General features: G+C 42.9%; 1 protein-coding gene across 1 annotated transcript in view; it reads right to left on the reverse strand.

Moving 5' to 3' along the window:
• Positions 1-7,330: 7,330 nt before the first annotated feature.
• Positions 7,331-13,989, reverse strand: part of slc24a6a (solute carrier family 24 member 6a) — a 38,935-nt gene continuing 32,276 nt past the window's right edge. The window contains exons 9-17 of the mRNA XM_035407501.1: positions 13,853-13,906; positions 13,195-13,337; positions 11,882-12,045; positions 10,813-11,089; positions 10,326-10,492; positions 9,173-9,287; positions 8,567-8,679; positions 8,145-8,210; positions 7,331-7,614 (exon numbers count right to left, since the gene is read on the reverse strand). Coding sequence (XP_035263392.1) covers positions 7,504-7,614; positions 8,145-8,210; positions 8,567-8,679; positions 9,173-9,287; positions 10,326-10,492; positions 10,813-11,089; positions 11,882-12,045; positions 13,195-13,337; positions 13,853-13,906 — 1,210 coding nt within the window. The 3' untranslated portion in view covers positions 7,331-7,503. The remainder of the gene's footprint in view (positions 7,615-8,144; positions 8,211-8,566; positions 8,680-9,172; positions 9,288-10,325; positions 10,493-10,812; positions 11,090-11,881; positions 12,046-13,194; positions 13,338-13,852; positions 13,907-13,989) is intronic.

Consider the following 13,989-nt stretch of genomic DNA (forward strand, 5'->3'; position numbering starts at 1 on the left):
AGCCCGATTGTAAGCCCTGGGCGTCACCGCAAAAGAGTAATTATTTTCATCCATATTACTGAAATAATCTCATATTTGAGAAGGCTCCCAGGTATATAATTAAGGTTAGGGTGAGAATTTGGGTCAGGGTTAGGAAAACGGTAAGCGTGTTAGTGTTGAGGCAAGTTTAGTGTTCGGTTCAGGAGCAAGGGGAAGGGTGAGTGCAAGGGTTAGTCCTTGATTTCAAAAAATATTTTTTCACTTTCAGGGACCAAAATAATAACCTTATGTATTTTGATCAGGGATTACAAATATAGGAAAAAAAATGAAAAGAAAATTTTTCATTGAACAAAACCAAAATCACTTCCAGTGTTCAGGAGAAACTGAGAAAATGGTAATTTAAGAGCATGTAAACCAGTTGATAGCATTATATTTTGTACCAAAATAATTTTTTGTGATTTTTTTTCTCCTCGCAAACCCCAGGTTGTTGTCCAGTTTGTTGTGTCACACCCTTGGGCACTGTAACTTGGAATTTCACTTGAGTGAGTCACATTCGAGCGAAAGCGAAAGCCCCTCCCCTATCTGGCCTTCTAGAGGGGCGAAGCGGGGCGTGTATGCAAGTCCAAAAGTTAGACCCAGGAAGTACTACATTGTTTTGAGAAGGGTATTTTCTTTCTAGTTTTAAAAACAGTTCTCTGGATAGACTAGCCAAAGTTCGTTTTTGACAGAAGTCACAGAGCTGAGCTGAATGACACACAGGAAATAGTCATTTTTTTCTTCTCACAGTATTGGCTATATTTGAGGCAGAGTTTACACTCCAGTCACATTTTGCAGCCTTCCTCAGGTCAAAAATTCACTACTCCACACTGACAGAAATTCTCTAATATGCATGTTGAAAATGTTGTAAAAAATGACAGAGGACACAACCTCTGTGCCCTCAATGGTTGTTGCCGAATAACAACCATTGTCAATATATTGCCATTTATAATACAAAATGTATCATACATGGCTGAAGTGGTTGTGGTAATCAACTCTGAGATTAACATTGAAAGTGCAGTGCAGTTTAATTATGTTCACAATGTTACATTTTACGTGACATCACGTTGTGGGACCATGTTAAATTATATAGCACGATTCTGGCTAGAACTGGAGTGTTTTAAGCTGAACTCAGATACAGCACATGGCCCAACAAGGACCGCAGTCAATTGCTGACATCACTGGACCCATGTCATTCAGCACAGCTGTGCTCACTCAAGCACAAAGAGAACAAGAGCACAGCTGAGCTCAATCAGGCACAGAGAGAACAGGTCAGCCGAACCTACACTCTGCTTTACTTCCCAGACAAGCCCCGAACCTCTATCCGCATACCCACTTTACAGATTCCGAGGCCTTGTCTACTTTGTCTACTAATCACTCTACACACATGAGAGTGATTACCTTCCACATTCGGAATATCTCACCTTAGAGAAGTGAATACCATCTGTTCATCCACACTCCACAGGCCAGTTGGAGTGAGTGTTCTGCCACAAAATGGCCGCCGTTAATTGCCAAAATGGATGCTGCAATTGTTGGTGGTTGTAGGTGTGCTTTCCACCTTCATTGTAAAGCTCTTTGAAATGACCAGATGAGAAATGCTACATTAAAAACAATACATAATTATTTTTGGTTGAACATGATGGGCCAAAAGTAAATACTACTATGCAGCTAAACTATCTAAACGCAGCTATGCCTATAACATTATCCCCAAAAGGAAATTCAAAAAGAAATAAAAGACGATAGCTAATGAGGGCCAGGAGAGAAGAGGATCATGGCGCAGTATGAAAATGTGGGTCTTCAGTCTGCATCAGAAGATGAGCGGGGGTTTCTTCACCACAGTGGGAAGCTCATTCCACCACCAGGGGGCTACAATAGACCGGACACATGACCTGGAAGTGCACACGCGCGGGGGGAGGGGCCAGGTGACCGGGAGGCAGCAGAACAGAGGAGCCCGATTCAGTGTGTAGGGCGTGATGATCTTTTGAAGATAAAACAGAGCGGCCCCTTTATAGCTGCCTCATGAAGGGGCCAAGCGCCAGCAGCAAGGTTTGAATTTCATACCAGCCAAATGCAGGCAGCCAGTGGAGGGAGATGAGAAGGGGAAGGAAGGATGGTAGAGGGGAGTGAACCAGATGAGGGTGTGAATGAGGGATAGAGTACATTACATTACTCTGACTTTTAGGAATTCCGCAGGCACTTTTACTCAGAGTCACTTACACAGCTCACATCCTTTTACATGCAAGCCATTTGCGCAGGACGGTCAAGCAGCCGACAGCTAGTTCGTCAGGTTCCCGGGGTTGTTTGTACAGTGGACACGCTCAATGGGTGCAGGGGGGAGAGCTTGGCAGAACTTTGGCATAGCCACCGGTCCCTGTGTAAACACGTGTTAATCCTTTCTTCACAGCACCTTTTTTGCACTCACTCCATCCATACAGCAGAGTGCATGGGGGGAGAAGGTGTGGGTGATGGGTGTCACCGCCCCGGTTTGGATCTGCAGGGCTTACAGTACATACTGACGCTCCTCGATGTGGAAAACATCACATGGGCAAGCGTACGATACGCTGTCACCGCTCCATCGTCATAGTGATACGTACTGAGATATCTGACTGGCTATTTCAGCAAGGGTGTTAATGCTGGATTGTTTATAATGCAAAGCAGTGGCAAGCAGGGACGTGAAGCTGAATTGATTCAATGACAATATAACAGTTGTTCCTGGTACAGTTAAGTGCTTGGCTGAAATGAAGGAATCCGCAGAATCCACAACCATACAGGGCATGCGTACAGCAACAGAACTAACATTACCCCAACCCACACACACACCATCGCCACCACACCATAACCCCAACCCCTATCCTCTGCCTATCCTTGTGGCTGGTCTGCCAGGTTGGAGGCAGAGAGGGAGGGCATAGAACATTTTTCTTACCAATCACAATCCCCCAGTGTGATGGACAAATACTTTTACAGTTATGCACACCCAGCAATATTAGTAATGCTTAGTACCTATGCATGTTTCTATTAGCAGATATGTGATTGAAATGATTATCATCTGTATGCATCTTGCCTCATAGAAAAAAATACAAATAGCAAAAATAATGTACCTTAGAATTTGTACAACTGTAAGTTCATAGTTCTCAAAAATTCTAAAAATGTATTTAGGGAAATAGAAACAGTTGCAATTCTTTAAATGATCCTTCATCTTAGCTGCATCAGAAAATAAGCCATTCTGAAGTGCACATAATTTAGTTATTGCATGTTGCCTTTAAAACATAAGACTAACTCAAATTCTGTAATTTAACTTGTCTCAACGATGAGCTTGGAAACACTAGCCTTTCTAAATAAAAGCAACTTTTTAGTAGTTCAAAGTGAATTTGGTTCAAAATTCTTTGAGAGCCATTGCTGTCTTCTGAAAGTCCTATGCTGAACGTAAGCCCCTCATCTCCCTTCCATCACCAAAGCTCACGTGTACTTTTTTCAGCCTCAAGATAATAAAGAAAAACACAAAGGTAATTTTAGTGGTTATTGCACAGACCTTGTTTATTGCACTCAACAACATACAGTCAAAGTTCGGCAAACAATACAAATATTGTCCTAAATAATAGGTGTTTTATTACTAAGGGACTGATGCTTCCAAAACACTTTAAGAAAATATACTTCAAATAATGATTTCTCACTCCTTCATTCTATTGCTCAATCATTTAGGTTATTGGTGATGCTTACTACTAAAAATTAAAAATTACATTTCCTGTAATATTGTTCCTGTCCTCTTCATCTGATGAGGTCTCTGTGGAGAGGAGGTGCAGTTGGGGGACAGAGGAAGCTCCAAAACTCCACAGGACACTTGTGCTTTTTCTTCCACCAGAAACACCAGCATTTTATTCACTATAACAGAGTCCAGTTTGTCTTTATTCCTTCCGGATGAACACTGTGACTCTATAAAGCTTCCCCATTTAAATATTTAAATGCTAATTATATTTAGTACCAAAGAAAAATATCATCCATAGAAGATTAATTTCCTGGACAGTTAATCAAAGATACAGTGCAGGCATGGGACAGACTCAAAAAAGGACCAGTGAAGATGGGGGTACCAACAAAATTTCACTCTGGATCTTGCAATGGTGTCCCAGTAATTTTGATAAGTCAGTTAAAAGAAAACTGTTGGTAGGGAAGAAAAGTCTATCCAACACTTCAGATGCCTCCAGTTATGCTTCTCCCAAAATATTTGCTTTACTTCTAGTTGGTTAATATGATTTAAAAATGGTAAATATACTGAATATTTAAAAAGACACTTGCTCAAAAACCCAGATAACCTAAACAAACAATGATCAGAATGTTCAAGTGTGTCTAGTGTATCTTTTACAGTGCATTTTTGGTTTCTTTCTATTAAATACATATTACTAACACAACAAGTTCAACAGCCCTGGTTTGAGCCTGTTAAAATACCACAAACATCACCAAAATTGTACAACATTATTTAACATTTCCCTGTATCTTCCAAAAAAAAAAAAAAAAAGGAAAGTACAACACAGTGAAGAATACAGCGCGATTAAAATGATTTACCACAAGCTGCCCAGAAGATGGAAATACAGGAAGTACAGCCAGGTCCCTCCACTGTCATTGCTTCAGTGTTACATGCTGATTGGGTGAGGAGTGTGAACTAAGGAAGGAGCCTGACAGAGAAAAAGGATTTGCCAACGCGTACAGTGAAGCACATCTGGTCACATTTAAAATGACCATAAAGCACACAGTGGACTGACTACCTGGAGTTAATGAACAGAGAGGGACGGTAGGGTTCCCTTACTGATGGCGACTTTGGTGACCTCATCATTGGTTTCTCACGTAATGGAGGAGAGCAGGAACGACACATTGATTTAATCGCGAGCGCAATAGGGGCAGATTAATAGCTACACTTCCTGCACCCAGTGGCCTTGGCACTACAGTTACTGTCGTTGCTACAGATATGTGCTGGACGCTATGTGCCATCTAGGATCAGTTTTCTTTTTTAAAAACACCTTCTTTTAGACAAATATATGGTTTAAATTCCTCACTCCAAAACCAACAAACGCACAAACATAGTAACAAACAAAAGCAATGTGCCTGAAAAAGGAATAAAATAATGGATATATAAACGTTTTTCTGCTGAGCAAGCATCGATTGCACCAGCATTCTTCCACTCCATACTCTAGTTTTCTTCACATTTACACACACAAGCAACTTGTCAAAGAGAATAAATTACCCACCCCATTCTGTCTTCCCATTGGTTTAAATAAAAATGACTTAATTACAAATGTGATGACAAGGGAGTTGGTCAAAACGGCAGGTTATCTTTCTGTAAAATAATCATTCTTAAGCATTCTATTACAAAATATTCTAAAAAAAAAATCGAACACTGTTGAATTCACAAATATTGTAGGAAGTACACACACTGTAACTGGGTAATCATAAAATAGGAAAATACATCACAAATATAACTAAGTGATATCCATTCTTATAAAACTATGTAAAAGATTTAGTAAACATTTAGCAAAGATAAATGTGAGATTTTTGTAGACTCACGCAATATAATAATACTCATAAATATGCTATGAGATTTAATCTTTGTCTTAAAACATTTATTGTACCGAAACGCAATGAACCATTATATTAAACCCGTACACAAGTTATCAAAAGTGGCGACAGTCATTAAATATATAAACACTTATTAAATATTATTATAACTATGCTAACAACGCTTATTAAACATGGAAGGTTTTCTGTTTTCTTACCAGCTGTGCAGAGCAGTGGTTGATGTTATCATAAGTATTTTGTAAATACAACTGAACAGGGAAACATTCTTGTTAAGCAATGTTACTCCTTGATATAACCACACTTCATTATTCTCATTGCAGTGAAGGGGGGAGGGGGGAGGGGGGGGGGTCACCAAAATAGAAGGCTCTCTGTACTGGCAGCATTTTACCTAGACGAAACAAGTCTTGCTTTTTATTATCAGTTCATTCTTGGATTTGGCTGGTGAGGTAAACTGATATTCACTGGATTAAATTAATCGCCAAATAACATCACTTTGAACAAAGGCTAAGTTATGTAACACACGGCTAGGTGGCTGAGCCTGTTTTCATCCTGCAAATTTTATTTTCTGTTAACACATTAGGGATTGGTTGAGAACTAGCTGGTGTACGCAAGTAGGGGGGAGGGGCGGGGGCGGTGGGGGGGGGGGTGTTAAGGTCCTGGGGGCAAACTAACATCTCAGCACAGCATAATGCTCTGGTTTAAACAGAAGAAATATTACCAAGGCGACCTTAACAAATGGTTAAAATGATGTTAAGGGTTTGAGTATTTATCAGCAACAGTGCATCTGTGTGTGAAGTAAGCATTTTCCTGTTTACACAAGTTGGATATTGTGTCTTCAGTGCAATTGCTTGCAATTGATTAACAAGATAAATGAAAAGTTTATTTTTATCGCTTTTTTTGGCTTTACCAACGGAGAGCACGAGGCAGAGTTTTTACCAAATTTGTTAGTAGCTGGTGCCTTTCTACCAAATTACGTTGCGTCTCTCATCTCCCAAGCATCTCCTATCCAGTCCTGACTGCATGGTCTTGAACTCCAAGCTTAATGTGAGCTTTCCCAGATCCGGACCCCTGGACCCTGTCCTCTCTGGCTCTGATTAAATCTGAGGGAGCCCAGCTGTGACCCGTCTCTTCCCCGGCTGTCTGAGCACGGGTCAGTCACATGACTTAGAAGAAAAACTCTGCTTTGTAATCAAGTCACACTCAGGTTTGGTGTCGAGTCGTGTCGTTTGTGCGTTCGTGTTGAAATCTGTGCTTTAAGTACTTCCAGTGAATGTGAGGATTTCGTCACTTAAGAGAAAAAAAATACCCTGTTCGAGGGTGAAGCAGCGAAGCTCCTCCCACCTGGGGCTAGAGCCTGTAACCCTCTGGTTGCGAGCTTTAGAAACCCAGAAATTCCCACACCACTACTCCAACAAACAGTAGAGTAGTGGGTAGGAGGGTTCTAGCTTTTGTTTTTTTGTTTTTGCTTTTGCTACATGCTTCTACACATATTTATAAACCTGCATCTTAATAGAGTATTTTTCACATTTTCTACTGGCTAGTTAAGTTATACATCCAAATCACAAAACAGTTTGTGGACTGGGCAGCGCAACACTGTCCTACACCAGACCCAGAGCCACAACCTTTGTGCTCTGTCCTTCACAAGAGCCGTAATGCTAACTAGACAACTCAACACATACTATGCTGAATCAAGGTCAAGTCAATTAGGGTACAATGATAACAAATAGGATATCCTAACCTATCTGAAGACAAGGTGATTTTTTTTTTTTTTTTTTTTTGTACGTGGCGAATGGTACTAGTGTACAGCATGTGTAAGCATGGCACGCTTCCATTGCCAGGGCAACATCATGGATGATGCCCTGACAAAGAGTTGTATGCTAGAGGGCAACCGTAGACTTGTGGCACGCCCTCTGTGTCAGTCGCCTACAGCTGCCCAAAAAATATGGAGCAGAGCACGAAGATGGAGTAGAGAAATATCAGACACAACCCGAGCCGCCGGTCCAACTTCCAGTGGTTTAGATGTACGCTCAGAACCTGAGAGAGAGAGGGGGGGGGGGGGTAAAATCAGGTAAAACAGACATTTTGATGATAGAAGGTCAGAAAGAGAGAGCACTGAAAACTCTTTCATTGTCCCTGCAAGTGAACAGCAGTGGATGGTGCATGGAGCTTAATTTAAATTCCAAGTGCTCATTGCTCATTGGTGCGACTATTAATTAGCCTGTTTAAAATGGTAATTATGCTAATTTATGATGGAAAAATACCTGTATTTGTCCATCCTCTTAAACCCTTGACCTTTACAACCACACAAGCGGAATGCAATTATCTTCAAATGAGCCCACAGTGAACTGAATGATGATAGTTCCTGAAAGACTATAACTCCCTTAACGGTGATAACTTTTGTGCATTGCGGTTTTGCTCTGTTCCCGGCGGCTTGGCTCCACCTCCAGCTTTAATAATAATAAAAAAACCCACCGAAATGATGAGCAAGAGGCTCAGCGAGCGGGTTTATTAAACCCTGTGTGAGCTGCCCGACCCCCCGGAACACGTGGCCCAGCGGTACTCACTGTTAGAGTGACAGAGGCCAGGAGCAGGATGACAGAGTACACCAGCCCCCTGCTGTTGATGAAGACCTGTCCACGAGACGGCAGTCAGTAATGACAGAGCCACACACACACATACAGCTTGAGGCAAACCAGTCCATAAAATTACACCAGCTACAATCAAGCAAACGTGGGTTCCACTCAATTTATGTCAAAGGGCTCAAATTTTTTATTTATATTTGAAAGTAACACTACTGTGTACACGGTTATCCTCATAACCAGAATTTAGTACATTAGTACTTTATTTTAACAGCACTATGCTATTTTTGTAACTCTATAAACGCCAAATAACCCCAGAAAATCGTAATTTCAGTTAGTCATAACCTAACAGCTCTCTGAGATTAGGTGGCTACACTGGAGGGAATGAGAAAGGAGAGGGGACCTACTACAGATCCGTAGTCCACCACCAGAGTGCGCAGGGCCCAGGGGAACCCCAGCCCCAGGAGGATGTCAAAGATATTGCTACCGATGGAGTTGGACACAGCCATGTCTCCCATTCCTACAAAGAGGAGGACAGGCCAACGGTTACCGTTACGTGTGGAGATAAACGCTAGTGACCTCCACCTAACAACATTATCAATCTATTCAGATTCAGATTCAGATTCAGATTCAGACAACTTTATTGATCCCAAGAAGGGCAATTCATATGCAGTTTATCCAGTCCATACACACAACTCCAAAACTCACAGACAAGGTAGTTATATGTCAGAGGCAGACAGATCAACATACATGGGTCAACACAAGGAAACAACGTGCAGCAGTAAATAAGAGAGTAAGACACTGAACTAAGAGACTTAGATGAGCACATGCATAGAGAGATAGTGTGGGAGATTAAAGAATCAAAGAGAGAGAGGTGGAGCAGCGATGGGAAGACAGGGTGTGAGACAGAGTGAGAAGGATTCAAAAACAGAGCCGGAGAAACTAAAATCATGATGGAGTGAGAGCAGGCAAGTGACCAAACGGGCAGAGATACAGAGGGTACGGGGTGGCACCTTGTCGGGCGACGATGAGGCTGGCCATACAGTCAGGGACGCTGGTGCCCGCCGCCAGGAAGGTGATGCCCATGATGACATCGGGGATGTCCAGTGTGAAGCTGATGATGGTGACCTGGGCATTTTAGCAATAACGTATTATCATACCCAAGATAAGGTGCAGCTGTGCAAACAGAAGTGTATTTGTACAGGCAAGTGTGACGCTTTCAACTAAACATTTTTAAATGACTCTTATTTATTGCAATGAATTTGGTCTGAAATGTACATTATATACATATATATGAAAGAATAATTTTTCATTTTTGCCCCGTGAAGATGGCATATGACTCATTAGCCAAAATCATGGTTTTCTGAGCGAAAATACATAAGAAAACAATTTTGACCTTTTGGCGGCATTTAGCATTCAGCTGGTGCACTTACATCAAAATGAAAAATGTTATCACTTACATCAGACTAACTCCTTACCATTGCATTCATAATGTATTAGCTAAGAGGAGTGAGCAAAACTAGCACTAGCACTTCTTAAAATAAATTGTTTTGGTTGGTATGACAATTTCCCAGAAACTGTTATTGCTGAGGGAGCTGTTTAATTTTTGAGTAGCAAAGAAATATAAAAAATCCTGTCGAATTCAATTTATTATGTTTATCATTCATGTGGCACAACTCATACACTGTAGAGAACAACTGGGATGAAAATTGGATCCAACAGATGGACTAAAAAAAAACGGATCCAACTAAATTCATTTAGTACGTGTGTAGACTGAATAATTTGAAATATCTCTGCTGCAAACATCAAAAAATCCAAAAAACCTGACAGCCAGCCCTAATCAGAACTCCAAAGCGAGTGTACGTCGCCTTGGATAAAAGCGTCTGCCAAATAAATGTGATGTTTAGTTTAGTTTAGTTTAGTTTACAGGCATTTAGCAGACGCTCTTATCCAGAGCGACTTACATTGTATCAAATCATACAGCTGGATATATACTGGATATATACAGCAATGCAGGTTAAGTACTTTGCTCAAGGATACAACGGCAGCGTCCTACCGGGGAATCGAACCTACGACCTTTAGGTTACAAGACCAACTGTCAAATGTAATGAGCGAACATTGCTCTGTGAGAGCCTGCATGCAGCGGGTCCACTTGGCGGCTCTTACCATCCACACCATGAGGTAGGAGAAGATGGCGATCCACAGTGTGGAGCCCATGAAGGTGACCATGAACCAGCGGTGCCAGCGCGGGAGTACGCAGTTGGGCACAGTGCAGTACAGCAGGAACCCCAGGGGCCAGGACACCAGCCACTTCACCTTCTTACAGCGCCCCTCTGTGGCCAAACAGAACACACGGTCAGGCGCAAGCAGCGCTCCAGCACCACAAACACCTGCATTTTGAGTTTGGGTTTGTGGTGTTAATGGGATAGATATTGAGTATGTGGTGCATCCATTAAACATTTTAGCATTTTTAATAGAACACCCTTCATTGTCTGAACTATGTTTGTATATATCATGCTGGTGTAGTTTGCCCTGTAGATGAGGGCTGTGGAGAGTATTTAAATATAAACTTCAAGACTTTCATAGGAATTTGACAATATAAAAGCTAAGCTAAAATCTACAAAAATGTAAGAGAACAATTGTGGCAACACACCTGGCATCTTAAGGGGCCTAAACGGTCCATAACCATCATCATCTTCCTCTTCCTCATGCTGAGCGTTCTCCGTCTCCATGTCCCCCTCTGGCCCCCCACCCTCGCTCCTCTCCCCAGGCTCCTCAAGGGGTGTCCTCTCATTCTCCAGGGTGCCCCCGTTCTCCATGCCCCAGGTGCCCCCCTCCACCCCTAAGCCTCCTTTCACTGGGGTGTCCCCTGGCCCCGCCCCACTGCCGCTGCTGCCCCCTGGGCTCCTGTTCCGGATCAGCCGCTGTCTCTGAGGAGAGAAGAACCAATCAGAGCACAGCAGTATAGAACTATACAGTACAGAGTAGCACAGCTCTGGCCGTTCAGAGCACAGCAGTATAGAACTATACAACACAGAGTAGCACAGCACCTGGCCAATCAGAGCACAGCAGTATAGAACTATACAACACAGAGTAGCACAGCACCTGGCCAATTCAGCAGAATACTGCAGGGCAATACAGTACAATATAGAACAAAATACTACAGCACAGCACAGAGCAAAGTAACACATCACATAACACAGCCCAGTAGTACACAGCACCAAGAATTACAGCACAAAAAAGCACAGAAAAGTATCATTCCAGTATTTAGTGGAGTCAGTGGGGCGAAGCGTTTTGAATACTGGATAGTGCTGCGTAATTGGCTTCACGTGAAGAGGGATTTAAATTCACATGAATAATCACAGCAGCACAGGGATTATGACTATGACAAAGGATGCCTCTCACTGAAGTAGCAGCTGTCTGGCTGTGATACTAATGTATAAACAGATTTATCAAAAGAAATAACTGCCAGGATTATAGTTAAGCGCCAGTTCCAGACAGTGCTTAAAAATGACAAAGAAAGTACAAAGTACTCAGCTGCACTGAGGGAAAAAAGAACAACTCCTGAAAACAGTTCAATGCAATCTGACCCAGGCCAGGAGTTACATTTGACTGTTGTCTCAAATAAGACTGAGGTCATTCTGAAGGGGACTGTCGGTCAGACTGTACAGCTCACTGCCTAGCTCCTCCCACTTCTTGAGGCCCCGCCCAATGGGCTGTACCTCGTTGATGAGCATACGGCCGGCCATGCTGAGGCGGGTGCGGGGAGAGAAGTGCTGGGTGATCATGATGCGCAGGCTGGCCTCGGAGAAGGAGAACTGGTGGGGGTGCAGGCTGAAGAGCTCGTCCACCATCAGCACGGGGGACTCCTGCCCGGGACGGTGGCCTGCAGGGGGCGCAACAGCACACAGAGGGGGACAATTAAACTGCGATTCGGCCCTCTGGACAGAGCCACAAGCAGGTTATAACAGTACTGCAGCGGGTACAACGGGCACCGCTGACACACACCTCAGAGCACATTTAGCACAGGAGTGTAGACTCACAAAAGTCAGCCTACAATACAAACACACACACACACACATGCACACGCGCATACACAGAAAACAGTCGTACAGATACTGGATACTTAATGTGGGACAGCCGAGTGGCAGATCCTGCTAAAGCACTGTTTCTCTGTTTGTAGAGATCAGTATGATGGCATGATACTGAATCCAGACAGTGTCAGTGTAGAGTGCAGGCTGCGGCTGTGGAGCCCCAACTCTTTAAGGTGTGAGGTCACAAATAAGTGATTGGAATGTTCTTAACTGTGCATTCTAATGCTGAAGTCACAATCACTACTGGTAATTGAAAGCAATGGAGTTCTAGAACACTGACTTATAACTTTGAAAAAACATTCCATAAAGCCAATGCTTCAACGGGTTAAGGGGAGGAGAGTAATTGGCCACGCCATCATCTAAGGACAGAAGGGGCATGGATTGTCCCTGTATCACTGCACAGGAGCCACCCAGCCTGTGGACTGCAGGATGAAAAGAAGTGGCAGCTGGCAGAGCACACTGCAGAGGAAATGCATGCTTCTCCGCAATCTCCTGAACTGACAGATGTTCCTGTAGCGATGTATAGCACAGGCCAATGAGTATGACAGGGTATTCCAGATTAGGAGATAAGGAGATAATTAAAACTCATTTTAAAAAAAACAAAACAAAAAAAAGCAATTAGACAGCAACAGAGACCACATAAATCAGTACAGAAACATGTGAATGAAAGGACATGAATGACGAAGTACAGACTGAGAGCTGTAGAGGCATATACACACATACCTGACAGACAGCAGTATAAAGAACCACCAGTACAGAAACACAGCTGGGTGGACAGAAAGACAGATAGTCAGAAAGACACCAAGGAATAGAAACACACCTGTGTAGACAGGTAGACAGACATTAAGGAGTATAGAAAACAGTCAGACAGAGACAGACATAAAAAAGAGACAGACAGTAGATTGGCAGTTGATTGACCAATGAGAGACAGCCATGCAGACCTTTCCTCAGCAGGACCATGGAGGTGTCACAGTTTGCCCCGCCCTCTCCCACCGCACCGTCTCTGCGCCTGGCGTTAGCTAAGCAGGGCTGTCCCGGCCCTCCACAGCGTCGCTCCACAAACTCCCAGATCTGGGTGTTAAACCTGGGATTCCCAAAAGACAGGAGAAACCATGAAGACAGGAGAAACCATGGAGGCGGGAGAAACCATGGAGGCGGGAAAAACCACGGAGACGGGAGAAACCGTGGTGATAGTGTTTAATCAGCACTTCCGTGAACTTCCCTCTGGGCAATTCTGGTCTGCGATCAGAGTAATGCAGCAATTCATAAATATGTAATTAACGGTCGCTATGGCAGCACTTAAATTTTGTTAATATTTCGATCAGTTCTTAACTTAATCAATACATTTTCTGTGAGCCGTTGTAAATGCGCTAACATTTGTAAGTACACTCGCACCGATAGACTATTATTTACCTCACACTGAAATCTTCCTTTATTTTGTACTGTATATGGCATACATTTTTTTCTCGTCCAGTCTAGTGCTCATTGACTACAATAAATGTGGTTAGGTTTAAGGACATCTTGTCTCCACACATAAATCACAGTGATTGGGCAACAGCCGCTCTAGACGGGCCACATGTGCAAGCGCAGTGCACTCACTTCATGATGAGAATGTAGATGCCGTACATGGATATCAGGATGATTGTCTCCCACCTGCATTGAGGAGACAAATGGCATTCAGATATGAAGGCAGGTACAAGATTATAGCAAAGGCACCGTTATGTTCTGCACACACA

Source organism: Anguilla anguilla, chromosome 3 (assembly GCF_013347855.1).
Source record: "Anguilla anguilla isolate fAngAng1 chromosome 3, fAngAng1.pri, whole genome shotgun sequence".
Lineage (NCBI taxonomy): Eukaryota > Metazoa > Chordata > Actinopteri > Anguilliformes > Anguillidae > Anguilla > Anguilla anguilla.